The 15000-nt window shown below is 39.5% G+C and overlaps 2 protein-coding genes across 33 annotated transcripts in view; one reads left to right on the top strand and one right to left on the bottom strand.

Annotated features, from left to right (window-relative positions):
- The window catches only part of LOC119574600 (gastric triacylglycerol lipase-like), a 10564-nt gene extending 4317 nt beyond the window's left edge, over positions 1-6247 (top strand). The window contains exons 3-10 of the mRNA XM_037921932.1: positions 440-553; positions 910-1024; positions 1906-2056; positions 3180-3263; positions 4039-4197; positions 4703-4787; positions 5649-5791; positions 6074-6247. Coding sequence (XP_037777860.1) covers positions 440-553; positions 910-1024; positions 1906-2056; positions 3180-3263; positions 4039-4197; positions 4703-4787; positions 5649-5791; positions 6074-6220 — 998 coding nt within the window. The 3' untranslated portion in view covers positions 6221-6247. The remainder of the gene's footprint in view (positions 1-439; positions 554-909; positions 1025-1905; positions 2057-3179; positions 3264-4038; positions 4198-4702; positions 4788-5648; positions 5792-6073) is intronic.
- A 3594-nt stretch (positions 6248-9841) lies between these two features.
- Positions 9842-15000, bottom strand: part of LOC119574596 (insulin receptor substrate 1-B-like) — a 127713-nt gene continuing 122554 nt past the window's right edge. For 8 of the 32 annotated variants that reach the window (XM_037921910.1, XM_037921915.1, XM_037921923.1 and 5 more), the window contains exon 16: positions 9856-12659. In XM_037921910.1, the coding sequence (XP_037777838.1) occupies positions 9965-12659 (2695 nt within the window). In that variant the 3' untranslated portion in view covers positions 9856-9964. Of the gene's footprint in view, positions 12660-13711; positions 13904-15000 lie in introns of all 32 variants that reach the window. The other 24 variants (XM_037921898.1, XM_037921901.1, XM_037921905.1 and 21 more) reach the window with 6 other exon arrangements.

The following is a 15000-nucleotide window of genomic DNA, read 5'->3' as shown; positions in this document are numbered from 1 at the left end:
CTCTCTCTCTCTCTCTTTCACTCTCTATCTATCTATCTATCTATCTATCTATCTCTCCCCTTCCCTCACCCTCTCCCTTACCCTCACCCTCACCCTCACCCTCCCTTCCACTCTCCCTCCTTCTCTCTCCCCATCTTTCTACCTGCACGTATATATATATATAGATAGATAGATAGATAGATAGATAGATAGATAGATAGATAGATAGATAGATAGATAAATAGATTGTTTTTTTTTAACGGTAGGTTCATGTTTGAGCCGCCGTGGTCACAGCATGATATTTAATTGTAGTTTTCTTGTTGTGATGATCTTGGAGTGAGTACGTGGTAGGGTCCCCCAGTTCCTTTCCACGGAGAGTGCCGGTGTTACCTTTTAGGTAAACGTATGATATAGATCCTCTTAAAACAAATCAAACCCAAACCAACCTCTCAACGCACAGAGAATGCAAGCAGGTGTGACTCAGCACGAGGAAAGCGTCCAGTTGTCCTGCTCATGCACGGGGTCCTCTCCTCGTCCGACGATTTCGTGTTAAATGATCCACACCAGGCGCTAGGTAGGTCCCTGTTGAGCTTTGTAGGTGGGTGAGGTTTTCCCGAGTTCTGTCGAATGCTTTTATCGATACGTATGTGTGGGGTGTGTGTGTGTGTGTGTGTGTGTGTGTGTGTGTGTGTGTGTGTGTGTGTGTGTGTGTGTGTGTGTGTGTGTGTGTGTGTGTGTGTGTGTGTGTGTGTGTGTGTGTGTGTGTGTGTGTGTGTGTGTGCGCGTATGCATTGTTCATATTTTAGAATCCAAACTAAACCAATTATATATCTGCGCATGTTATACATACAATGTGCCTAGTTATTCGAGTCCATAATTGGTTCGGTTATTACACGCACAGTAAGTCCCAATACAGCTTTTCTCCGACAGCCTTTATGTTAGCGGACGCTGGCTACGATGTGTGGCTGGGAAACGCGAGGGGAAACACGTACAGCCGCCGCCATGTGCGACTCTCGCCCGATCAGCCCGAATTCTGGGATTTCAGGTAGGCCTATCTCTCTCTCTCTCTATCTATCTGTGCCTATCTATCTGCCTGGGATTTCAGGTAGGCCTATCTCTCTCTCTCTCTCTCTCTCTCTCTCTCTCTCTCTCTCTCTCTCTCTCTCTCTCTCTCTCTCTCTCTCTCTCTCTCTCTATCTATCTATCTATCTATCTATCTATTTATCTATCTATCTATCTATTTATCTATCTATATATCTGTCTATCTATCTATCTGTCTACATGTCTATCTGTCTCCTATCTATCTGTCTCTATCTATCTATCTATCTGTCTTTCTATCTATCTATCTGTCTTTCTATCTGTCTATCTGTCTCTCTATCCATCTGTCTGTCTGTCTATCCATCTATCTATCTATCTACCTACCTACCTACCTACCTACCTACCTACTTGTCTATCTGTCTATCTCTCGGTCCCTTTCGTATCCTTCTCCCTTTTCAAATGATTCAGATTCAATTTATGACAATGCGTATACGTGTATAAGAATAACAAGTAAATAGATGAATAAATAAAGTCATAGATTAATGAATAAATAAGTCTATCCTGTCATAACTTCAAGGTACACATTGCCTATTGACCCTAAAAATGAAACTGATTTTTTCTCAAGCGTATTTTGACGGATATCATATACAACAACTTAGAATTTTGGTTTTGCTTCTGGTAATCATAATAACAACATCGAGTAAATTAAACAAATAATGATGTACATATTAATCCTTGCAATCTTATGGCATTTTTTCTTCTTCTTTTAAAATGATTCAGTAAAGAATAAAATAAATAAATATAACTGTATTGAATTTTAAAAAAAAAAAGGATTTTCAACAAGACGGAGTGATCCTACCTATGCTAAAGTACCTTGCATAACTTCAGCTGGGACGAAATCGCCCAGTACGACCTTCCGGATATGCTGGCCTACATCAGGAACACCACGCGGGCGCCGACGCTGGACTACGTAGGGCACTCCATGGGCACCACCGTCTTCTTCGCTATGATGAACTACTACCCTCACATCAATGGCTGGGTCAGAGCGTTTCATTTAACCATATATATATATATATATATATATATATATATATATATATATATATATATATATATATATATATATATATATATATATAATTTCTCTCTCTCTCTCTCTCTCTCTCTCTCTCTCTCTCTCTCTCTCTCTCTCTCTCTCTCTCTCTCTCTCTCTCTCTCTCTCTCTCTCTTTTCTTTTTTTCTTTTCTTTTCTTTTCTTTTTTTCTTTTTCTTTTTTTTTTCTTTTTTCTTTTCTTTTCTTTCTTTTTCTTTCTTTTTCTTTTCGCTTTTTTTCTTTTCTTTTCTTTCTCTTTTCTCTCTTTCTTTCTTTCTTTTTTTCTTTTAGTTTAGCAGTCATGTGTAGAGAGATTTCATAAATAATAGATTGGTAGTTTTGGGAATATTAAAAAAACGGAAAAAAAAACTTTCTTTTTTCCTTTTTTAGTTTTTATGAATGGTTCTTCGCTATCATCAACGGCTGGGTCGGATTTTCATTTAACTCTAGAGATTTTTTTTTTTTTTTTTAGCGTCCATATGATAGATTTCACCTTGCGAGAGAGAGGGCGATGGGGAGAAGTGACAAAGGATAGATTGGTAGTTCTGGTAATACGAATGGAAGAAAAAGAATATTAAAAAAGGATAAGTATATCTTCTACGCATCATTTCTGTTTTGTCTTGTCTTTTTCATTTATTTTGTATTCTTTTTGTATTATTAGTTTGTATGAATATCTGTGCTCTTCACCATGGTGGACTATTACCCTCACAATAACGGTTGGGTCAGATTGTCTCATTTCACCTTATAACGACTTTTTCTTTCTTTCTTTCTTTCCTTCTTTCTTTCTTTCTTTTTTACATTCATGTGTAGATAGATTTTGCGAAAAAAAGGGGGTTTCTGGTTTGGTTGATAAGGTGATGAGGATAAATGGTAGTGGAAATATTGGTAGTTTTGATAATGCGATTGAATGTTTAATGTTTTAAACAAATATGCTAGACCTCAATGGTCATATAGCATTATTTAAGGAACAAAATTAGAACAAAATATCTTAGATTTCAACGACCATGTCAAAAAAAAAAAAGACACGCACGTTTTCTTCGTATTATTTTTGTGCTATTCCCAACCTTAGATCCGGAAGATGGTTGCCATGGCCCCGTCGGCATATATCCATAATATTTTCGCCGGTTATAGGCTGCTCTCTATTTTCAACCAAGTAAGTATTATTGGGAGAATTTATGTTTATGATTGAAGATCAGATTAATTTCTTTCCGAGATTACATATTCTTTCCTTGGAATCAGTTAAAAGACCTGTTCCCTTCGGCATTTTACTTGTGTTTGCCAAATATGACGTCTTTAAACGTTTGCTAACTTTACCAGTAAGTAAGCGAGTGTTTTTTTTATGAACTCATGGGGGATTACAAAAAAATGAATTCGTGAGGGAATATACAAATATATAAATATATATATATATATATATATATATATATATATATATATATTTATATATATATGTATATATATATATATATATATATATATATATATGTATGTATATATTTTTTTTTTTGTGAACTCATGGGAAAATATGCAAAAAAAAAGTGAACCCATGGGGAAGCATACAAAAAAATATATATATATGAACTCATAGGGGAAATATACAAAAAAATTAATTCATGGGGGAATATACAAAAAAAGTGAATTCACGAAGAATATTTTTTTTGTGTGTGTGTGAACTTATGGGGGAATATACCTTTTTTTTTTTTTTTGTGAACTCATGGGAATATACAAAAAACAAAAAAAAAATCATGAGGGAATATACAACTTTTGTGTGAATTCACATAGGGAATACACACAAAAAAAAATTGTGAACTAATGGGAGAATACACAAAAGAAAAAAAAATCTTGCTTACTCTTTCTCGCCATCCTTTTACACCGTCCATATAAACGATCTTCTAGACACATCCCACCCAACCCTCATTTTCCTCCAGATAGTGGGTGGGAGTGCGAGCAAGTTCGAGACAGGTCGGTTGTCCGTGGAGATGAAAACCAGCCTCGCCAACCTCTGTTCTCCCGACGCGCTGACAAGGGGCGTTTGCCTCAAGATCATTGGCCTCGTTGCTGGACCTTCCCGACATGCCATTGAAAGGGTGGGTGCATTTTCTCCTTGTTTGATTGTGTGTCTGGGTGTCTGTTTGTTTGTCTGTGTGATTTTCAGTCCCTCTGTTATGCCCTTCTTTCTTGTTTTTTTCTTTCCTCCGTTTTTCCTTTCCTCCTGCCTCTATGCCTCTTTCTTTCTCTCTATCCGTCCCTCCTCCCTTCCCTCTACCCTTCTGCTTGCCCTCCCTACCCTCCTTATCTCTCGCCCCTCAACCTCCTCCCTCCCTCCCTCTTTCCCTCCCTCCCTCCCTCTCTCCATCCCTCTCACTCCCTCCCTACCCTCCTTTCCTCCCTCCCTCCCTCCCTACCCACCCTCTCACTCCCCCATCCCTCCCACCATAATTCCCAACCACAGAAAACTACAAACGCGGTCTCATAATAATATTCATCTTCTGTGACTCAGATAATAAACCTCTCCATAATTTGTTGTTTACTTGTTGTTGTTTTTCCCTTTCATTTATCTTATTTTCCCTTTTCTCTCTGTGTCTTCGTCAGGATTACCTCCCCGTGATCGTCGCGCACACCCCCGCCGGCGTCGCCACCAGGGTCCTCGCGCACTACTCGCAGCTCATCCTCGCCCGTCCGTGTCTCGGTTCCTCCTCCTCTCTCTTACTTTTCTTTTCTTTTCTTTTCCCTTTTCTTCCATTCCTTTCTTGCTTGCTTTCTTGCTTGTTTGCTTGACTTCTTTTTTTTTCTTCTTCTTCTTCTCCTTGTTCTTGTTCTGCTTCTTTCCTTCATTCTTTATTTTTTCTTTTTTCTTCTTTCCTTCTTTCTTGCTTTCCTTTTTTCTTTACTTCTTTCTTTCTTTCCATTTCTTTTTCTTCCTTTATTTCTTTCTTCCCTTCTTTCTTTATTTCCTTTTCTTTTCCTCTTTCTTTCTCTCCATCTTTCCTTTTCCTTTTCCTTTCCTTTTTCTTTTTCTCTTTCTTTTATTTTCTGTTTCTTCTTTCCCTTCGTTTTGTTTAATTCATTTCAGAAATGATCATTTGCATTTAAATTTTGTCTGAAAAGCTACAATTCGACCAGACCGTCTCTCTCTCTCTCTCTCTCTCTCTCTCTCTCTCTCTCTCTCTCTCTCTCTCTCTCTCTCTCTCTCTCTCTCTCTCTCTCTCTCTCTCTCTCTCTCCTTCTTCTTCTTCTTCTTCTTCTTCTTCTTCTTCTTCTTCTTCTTCTTCTTTGGCAGCTCTTTCTTATTATAAATAAGAAATGAAAGTATGATTCCTAGGTCGTTTGCTAGAGTAAAGTTACTTTTTTTTCATTAGTCTCCCTAGTCGAAGCGAATGCAAGAAATTACTATGTGAATTTAAAGAACAGTTTCTTAAATTTTGACTCGGTTACACTTCCGATTGGTTTTTGTTATTATTAGTGTCTTTTATAGTACTTTTTCACTGTTTTATTATCCAACTGTTACGGAAAAAACAGTAACCGGTTTCTTTTACAGAGAGGTTTCAAGCGTTTGATCATGGACCAACAAGAAACCTGGAAAAATACGGGTCGCCTACACCCCGCCAGTACTCCCTGAAGCGAGTCACCGTACCCGTGGGTTTGTTTTGGTCTCAAGATGATTGGATCAACACTCCCAGAGTAAGGCATTTGCTGTGAAATGTCTTTTTTTTTATTGCGGTGTATCTTTTCTCAACGTTTTTATGATACACTGAAGAGCCATTCAGATACGCATGCTATTTGCAAGAAAGGAACTTTGCACTTTCATTTTTTTACTTTTTTTTCTGTATTATAACCTTGGTGGAGTGTTTTGCCGTGCATTTATTTATGCTGTTTTCTCACGCAACTACAGGTATTTCTATACAGTTTTATAACGTGCTGTAGTATTCTCATGCACGACTTCCTTGACCACTTCTTTTCCAGGACGTGGCGCAGATTGCAAAGGAGCTTCCGCGCGTGATGCTGAACTACAAGGTCCCGCTCAGAGGGTTCAACCATCTGGACTTTCTCTGGTCTGAGGACGCCCGTCGCCTTGTTTATATCCCCTTAATGAAATTCCTAAAAACTTAAGATTAAAAAATAAAAAAATAAAAAGTCCTGGTGAGGTTTGGATTCAATTTAGCTGATGCCTTAAACACAGCCCAACGACGGCACTCGGCTATTCCCGTGAGAGTTTTTGTCCCGTCTAAAGGTACCCTTTAGCCCTGACAGAGGTGACCTTTCGACTCGGGCCTTCTAAAAATATCTGTGAGCACTTCTAGAGGTACCCCTCAACCTTTCCAAAGATACCTTTGGAATTATTTTTGTTCTCCGACATGCCAAATTACTAAGAACACTTAAGGTCGAATTACAGTAAATTCCAACGTTATTCCAGACCTGTTAATTCGTACTCCAATTCTCTTCGCCCTTGTTGCTGGGGATGTGGATGATTTTAGGACCCTGGCTGTGGTGTCTGACAGCTTAAAGGCATTCGGGGACCGTTTTCCAGTGCAGAAATCCTTAAATCTAGGCGTTGGCATCTATAAAACGGCTAGATTAAGGGCCAAAAGCAAAATTGGCAACTTTCTTTATCCCTTTATAATGTAAACACTCCAACGTAAAATTGCGAGTTGTAGTGGATCCATTTGTATACATTTTGTACGAATTTTGTCAAGTGTTCCTACTTACTTAACCCAATGTCAGCGGGTTTATGTACTGTCCCCTTTAGATTTTAGTAAGTTTTGTTACATACAGATGGCTCCACGTGTGCTAAGCAGCATGGAGTCTATCAGTTGGCCCTTCTGGCCGATCCTGATTTCCCCAGTCCTTGACTTGGCGGGAAAATGTGTTTTTCTTTCCAATACTATTAATATTGTTATCACTCTTATTGATATTATGATTATTAAATGGTTATTAAAATATTAATAACATCAAAGACAGTAAAATCATAGAAGTGAACCTTTAAAAAAAATTAAGGAAAAGAGTAAACATATGAGATAACAGATAATAGATGACTCCTCGGAGACTAAGCACTGGTAGAGCCATCTATGTGTAAAGACAATAGATAAACCACTTATTACAGTGGGTATGGCATTGTAGTCTTGGCACCCGCGCTCACTGGGGTAAGGACAGAAAACAACGTACCCTTCAGAAGTTATTCAGATTTAAGTACAAAATTATTTCATTCTTTCACATCTTAAGCTCTTAATTTATTGCATGTCATTATGTTCGTTAACAGTCATCGTTTTACAGAATTTCAGCTAAATACTACTAAAATCATCGCTTTGTTTTGTTTACTTTATCATTCATTTAGACCTATGGTTGTTACACGTGCCTCGACTTCTTTTTAAATAAATCTCTGCGTTAGGCAGTAAATATAATTCACATTCCTCACGCATTTACTATAATGTACAAAAATAAGAGAGAGAGAGAGAGAGAGAGAGAGAGAGAGAGAGAGAGAGAGAGAGAGAGAGAGAGAGAGAGAGAGAGAGAGAGAGAGTGGTGTGTGTGTGTGTGTGTGTGTGTGTGTGTGTGTGTGTGTGTGTGTGTGTGTGTGTGTGTGTGTGTGTATGGCATATACATAAGCTTATTTCTGTAAGCCATATTACCAATAAAACGCGTGGCTCCAAGTCCAAAATAGGAACTATTGACTCAGCGAGGGCGTAGATGACGATTTTATCTGACCTCGCCTGACCCGACAGTCCATGCTCAGCATCACCGTGCGCGGGTCACCGCATTTACCCCAAGACATAGCGTGTGTCCCTTTACATGTGCTGTGAGTCGTAAGTACGTTGTCACCTACTGTACCAGAGTTCTTATAGTCTCTTACAGAGTGAGAGAGAGAGAGAGAGGGAGGGGGAAGGAGAGAGGGGGGGGGGGAAGGAAAGAGAGAGAGAGGGGGGGAAGGAAAGAGAGAGAGAGGGGGGGAAGGAAAGAGAGAGAGAGAGAGAGAGAGAGAGAGAGAGAGAGAGAGAGAGAGAGAGAGAGAGAGAGAGAGAGAGCGAGAGAGCGAGAGAGAGAGAGAGAGAGAGAGAGAGAGAGAGAGAGAGAGAGAGAGAGAGAGAGCGTGTGCGCGTGCGTGTCCGCGTGCGTGTGTGTGAAAGAGTAAGAGAAAGAAAGAGTGTGTGTTAGTTATACACACTGATGTTATTTTTTTTTACTCTAATAAGTATTCAATATTTTCCCTGTGAAAGTTGTATTACATTGTTTCGCTATGACCTAGTACTGCCTACCTCAACACTATTGTTTGATTGCCAAATCCCAAATGTTCAACGGAATACAGTTTTTAGCTGTAATGAAAATAAAACAAATTTTCACTGTTTAACGTTTCGTGTCAGTGTGTTTCTCTCTTCCTTTATTAAACTTGCCAAAGCAAATTCTGAATATTCATCCCAAATGAAAAGAATCCACTTCCTCTGCTGCTCATCTGTTGAAAATATATTGTACATTTACCTTCAAAAAGAAATTCAGACTTGCCTTTAGTATAAAAGTGGGCAACTTATCAGAATATCACAAAATACATCTCAGTCGTCGTTATTTCTTTCATGTATCCATGTCTTTGTCAAAGTATCACTAGATACCACAATAACAAAACTGATGACCTAGTTTTACAATGGTTTCTGAAAAATTAAGGGTTGGTGCTTCAACCTACATATTACAACCCTGACATACTCGAGACCCCACACACTACTCCCAACTCCAAGGATTAAGTGCAGATGCCTAATATGTAGAGAAACTGTTACCCGAAATTAAACTGGAACCGACTCTTCGACTGAAAAGATGAACCACACAACTTGTTCAAGAACTGTGAATTAAAATAAATTAAGTCATGTCTTTATATATGTTCTACCTATAAAAAAGTGACTGAGGTCTTCCAGCAAATTGACAAGCAGAGGTGTTACGTGAAACCTTAAGACCTTATACCAGGCTAGAATCCTAAAGTTCCCTTGATAATTTCTGAGTATAAGGAGTAAAAGCTATGAGAAACTGCCTTATCAGTAGTTTCCAGCTAGATAGGTTGGCTGGGTTTCACAACTTAAAGTCTGAGATCCTGTTTTATTGCCTAATTTCAAGATAAAGATATTGAGATGCCATTTATTACGAATGGTTCTAAACATACTTCCTTGTGCCTTTATAAGCCATTTCTTCTTGTGTTCTAATTAGAGTGATCTATCACCATCATTTACTTAACATTTTGTTCCGTTTTCATTTTCATCAAAATACCGATACGACAAGAATATTTGAAGTTTCTGCTAATGCGATCTTTATCAGTTTAATAAGGTTTCATAGTAAATTAAAGTGTCTCATGCAAAACAGTAAATGGAAAATCATGTAAACTTTGAGCCATTCTAACTCGAGGTTATTTTTCCTTTTTCCTTTTTAATAAATGCATACAATATGAGTCCACATCCTTCTTTTTAATTAAGTTAATTCTGAACTTGTTTCCACTGAGCCACTGAATGCCCATGTTCTGAAATTAGTCTTACTTTTATGGATAGTTATTCCACACTCTCACATTCAACACTAAGTGATTTCTATTATGTCAAAATAGGAGAATTACAGAATTTTCTTTTGCTTTTCGATGACTTTATCAATTCTTTTTAAAACCTTTTAGTTGTATTTAGGTCGTCTACTGACGTTGAATTACATTTATAAATCATTTTATAGCAACTTTTCAATAAACATGCAAAAAATATTAAATAAAACACAAAGTCATACTGACATGTTTTTACTTTTATTTAACTTATGTACTTAATCTTATAAATCATCTATACAGTTTTGATTTGCGTGGGTGTGGGAGCAAGGGGAGAGGCATGTGTAAATGAGGTGGGGATGTTAGTGTCGTTTGTCGCGGGTAAGGGAGGTAGTACGCAAACCCTCACTCTTGGTGAAGTCTATTTGAGCATAACTGAGGGGTTCGTCTTCCTCCCCAACCGCAGGTTCTTGGAGACACACAGTATGAGGAACTCCAGCCCCACTTGTAGACCGGCGGGCAGCTAGCGGTGAAGGCATCACGCCCTCACAACGAGCTGGAGCTAAATCCAACGAGACATAATTTAGTCCACTGTCTCCAATGCTGCAGCCACTGCTAGCTGTTGAAGTCGACTGCTGACTGGAAGAGGAAGAGGAGACACTAGCGTGGGATGCAGAATCAACCGGCGTCTCCTGGGCCCGGCCTGACCCCCCAAGCCCACTCTCCCGCCGTCCAACACCCACATTAACCACAGTGCAGGTGGAAGATGCTGAAGAAAGACCACCTTCACTTAACGATGACATAGATGATACAGAACCTCTTAGGGTCGGAGATGTGGGCGGTGAATATGACACAGGTGATGAGCATGCTGATGCTGCCCGACCACTACTCCCTTGGCTCCCTGACCCAGCTCTTGGTTCTGACAATTGTTTTTTTACCCGCACCTCGCCACCTACTGCAGAACTCTCAGGGGCACCTGGGCCACTGTGACTCCGACATCTTTCACTCGTGGCACTACCTCCAGAGCTGCCTAAGTTTAGCCGCTCCAAGGTGGCAGTGAGGCTGGCATCAGGACGGCCACCAAGGAGAGCTGAGGGAATGTCTGGTCGACGAGTTACTGTGCGAGGAGAAACAGGTTTCGGCGGGGTTTGTCCAGGGGTCATTAACAAATACCCACTTTCCCCACTACCACCATCGTTCTCTTCTCCATAATTACTGCCGCTTAACCGCTTACTGTCACGACGATTCTGATCTCTAGAACCCCCATATCCTAAACTGGGACTACTTTTTTCACTAGATTCACCCTTCGATGTAAGACTGGTTTTCCTCTTAGGGGAAACCGTGCCTGGCATAGGTGCAGGCTGTGGTGGAATCAGAGAGGTGCTGTGTGGCTCTGGGCGACCTCCTGGGCACATGTTCACATACTCACGCGGTTGCTGAGGGTCAGATGGAGCCTCAGGTGTCTTACATACTGACATTGGAGATACATTCATGTAGTCTGATGATACTGAGCCTGTGGATACTTTTCGTTGTTTATTCTCTACATTTAAATTCTTATCTGAGCTGCCAAGTGATAAGTTTACATATGCCCCCATATCATTGCTATTAATATTTGAATGTTGCTGCTGACTGTTGATAGAAATATCAGTGTTACCCGACTCTAAGCCTGTATTTTTCTGCTTTTCCTCCAGCTTAGTGTCTGCCTGAGATAACGTTTCAAATATCCCTGAAGTTCTCTTGCTACCCCCGCTGTTGTTAGTTGTTTGTTTATTTTGCTGGTCACCACTATTAGGAACTGTCTGTGAGGATGAGGTGACGCTTGAGCTATCACCTGATATGGCACTCTCCTCTGCTTCTCTACTCGATTCTCTAATGCAACTTGTGCCGATGCCTGAGCTTACACTTGATGAGACCCCAGAACTTTCCTTTGCTGCTCCATCTTTACTACTATCCTTACTTTCATTTTTCTTGCGTGTTAGACTCGAAAATGGACTAGGCGTTCCTCGACTGGACTTAGGAAGTGGACTACCAGTAGGTGAAAGCGGGGTCTTAGGAGGGGTGCCTGAGGAATTCTTCCGACCTAGGAAGGTTGAGAGAGAGGATAAGGGACTTGTTCCTTTTTTGCTACTTTCCTGGGCATTCTCCCCATCACTTCCCTTTCCCATTACTGCTATTGGGTCTGATTTCTTGCGTTTGGTGCTGTCCTTAAACGACTTTCTCTTACTGCTTTTCTTTTTCTTACTCTTCTCTCCATCAAGAGAATGGGAAGATTCAAAACTGCCACGGAGGTCAATGGGCATGTACTCGTCCTGCTGTGAAGAAAAGTCTTGGGAAGACAATGGATTAAATGTGGACGAAATCTTTCTGACTCTAGCACCAATGGAAGATGAGCTGTTGGAAGTTGTGGAGGACGAGGATACAGGTGTGAGAGGAAGCGTCCCCAGACCTTTGCCTTGACTCATGTCCACATAACCATCGTTTGGCCCTGAGGTACTCAGTGAGGAAACTAATCTGTCACTGCTTTTAGACATATCTAAGTATGGGTCATTTAAACCATGTCCCCTAAAGAAATCTTTGCTGTTCATCTCAAGGTATTCAGAGTTTGCCGAGGACTGACCACTGGAGACCGCAGGCCTCAAATTCATAGGCAAGTACCCATCACAAACATCTGAACCACCTCCACGAGGACTTGGTGTGAAATCAAGCTCAAAAGGACTCTTTCCCTCCGGGATCTCCATACCCTTGGCAGACAACTCACTTTCTGATTTCTTTTTGTCTCTTTTCATAGAATCAAAAACTGAAGATTTGCCATTCCCTGAGGACTTGGAATTGGAACGATGTCTCTGTCCTGTGAAGGTTCTCTTAATGCTCTCTATGCTGCTGCTCTTCTTCTCCTTCTCAGCAGATATACTATCGCAGCTCTTGTTCTTGGTGAAGTCAAACTCCATCAGGTCGTTGTTCCGCTCCTGGTTCCGTGCTTGGAGGAAGCCCCGGAAAAACGTCCCAGGAGTCCCTGACCATGAGTTGGAGATGGGCGACGTCCCCAGAATTGGCGCGCTGCAAAGCCACAGAAAGAAGTTATTATTCTAGACAATCTTTACAATGTTATTTCAGTGCATTAAACATATTATTTGATTAAAAAATAAACAGAAGCCAATTTCTTAATATATTCACGCAAAGTGCTATAAAGTGACACAAAAGGACAAATGTATAAACACTTTTATTTTGTTAACAAATTATACCCAACAGCCAGCTTTTCACTCCCATATTATACCCAGATTTTTCTTTTTCCTAACTACTTATTGCCTTTATTAAAAATGACAAAGGAGTTATTTTGCTATTTTAAATCCATCTAACAAGATCCAAGTTTTCCCAAGATAAAGGAATTGGATATTGCATACACCTGTTAATGCAAAAAATTTAATCAAATCAATATAAAAAAAACAAAACACAAACAAACAGTTCACATAAAACACTACTTGAGGAATTTTCTAAAATCAGTAAAAAAAAAAAAAAAAAAAAATCTGCTGATTTTAGTTCTACATACTTGGTCATACTTTATCTTTAAAAGAGTATATAAGACACTATTATTCCAAAGTAGCATTATGAACACAAGATCACAATAACTACAATTATCCAAATGAAGCAGCCTTGCAGTTGAATAAATATTCATTATATACAGCCTCACCTACTTTCTTTATTTACAACAAAAAATTTAAATACACAATGAGTATTTGAAGGATATTAACAATCTCCTTTTCCAAATCTATTGTTTTAACTTTGAACAATGTAAAAAAAAAAAATCATATAATGCACATTTAATTCTGGTACGCTATAGTACCATCCATGCTGGTAGCCAGTGCTAGTAGCCCCCCCGTGCAGCCAGCAAGCATCCATGTTGCCACAAGCATATTGGAACATTGTTATACACTGAATTATACTTTCACAATAAAAATATAAAAATTAAAAAGGAAACAATAACTTCAACACAAGACAGAACCCCACTTCATACAATGGTATGGGATGGGATAAACATTTTGCCTGAAGACCAGTCACCCACAACCCCAAGATGGGCCAGTCTGTGACGTGCATAACAAATACAACCCTACCTTGATGATTTGCTTTTCACTTGTTTTCCCTTCTCCTTAATAGAAGGCGAGAACTCGGTGACAGAGGCAGAAGTGGCAGTTGCTGTGCCACCTGCCACCTGGCCGGCTCTGCCACCCGCTAGCCTGAGGCTGACACGTGACCCCACAGAGAAGGCTCGTACACGGGCAGGTTCAGCAGGGCTCACCTCCAGTCTGTTGTAGTTGTGGACCCACACAGGAGGGATGGAGGAGGCAGGAAGAAGGAGCAACAGGACGAGTGTTACTTTACAGTTACTGTGTTAGCAGCCCAGGGCAGCGACACCGCAGAACATGGCACGACACCTACCAACACCCATTCAACTACTAATTCTCTTTTCCCTAACATTCAGATCTTTCACTTTTCCAATCTTTTTGACAATGCTTTACAGCCTCTGGTGAGTGTTATAAAACATAGTGCTGGACAACTACAACTAATTCATTTGACAAGGAAATGTTATTACACTCACAGATGTTCACACCTAGCAGTTATTTACAATGTTAAACATCACAGATCATTCTCAGCCACATATAGTGTTGTCAACTATTAGTATTTTGTTAGCATCACTATATTTTGACAAGGACAGCATCTTCATTTCACTACACATCTACAATAAAATGCTTGATCAAAGCGTTTCATATTTCACTTTACTTGTACTTATGTTTTATACATATATTGTTATTCAATCTCTATTACTTTCAAAGACATTTAAACTATGACCCTATAGTGACTTGAGTGAACTATAAACTGCTGGGTCTTGCAATTTGATATCCAAATATCTGAAGGATCTGACTCTTGATTCTAATACATAAAGCTTGCAAATGATTTGCAACCATGCAGATTACTTTTCAAAAAAAAAAAATAATAACATTTACTTACTAATCAAAAACTAACTACAAAAGACTAGTTTTTTGCTTAATTATGCCCAGAGAACTATTACAGAATCTCATATCTCTGGCAACTGTATCTGCCATGCCACTGCCCTTCCACAGTGCTGACCAACACAGGCCATGTTCAGAATGATCAATGCATCACAAAGGATTCCATATGAAGCAAGGTACAGAACACTACTTTTTTTTACTTCCAAAAAAAGATGACATATCATTCTGAACATTACCTTTTCTCTAAAAGAGCAAAAAATGTAACTGCTGTGAAAAGTGCAAAAGCTACACTATAGAAAAAAGTGCTACTAGACACAAGTCCAGTAGTGAGTTTTAAAAAATATACATTTACTCAAAGATGAAAAAAACAAAAATGTAATATCAAGAGAAAA

The sequence above is a fragment of the Penaeus monodon genome, chromosome 6 (assembly GCF_015228065.2).
Source record: "Penaeus monodon isolate SGIC_2016 chromosome 6, NSTDA_Pmon_1, whole genome shotgun sequence".
Classification (NCBI taxonomy): domain Eukaryota; kingdom Metazoa; phylum Arthropoda; class Malacostraca; order Decapoda; family Penaeidae; genus Penaeus; species Penaeus monodon.
Note: the sequence above shows the minus strand (reverse complement) of the source record. Positions and strands in the feature narration are given on the sequence as shown.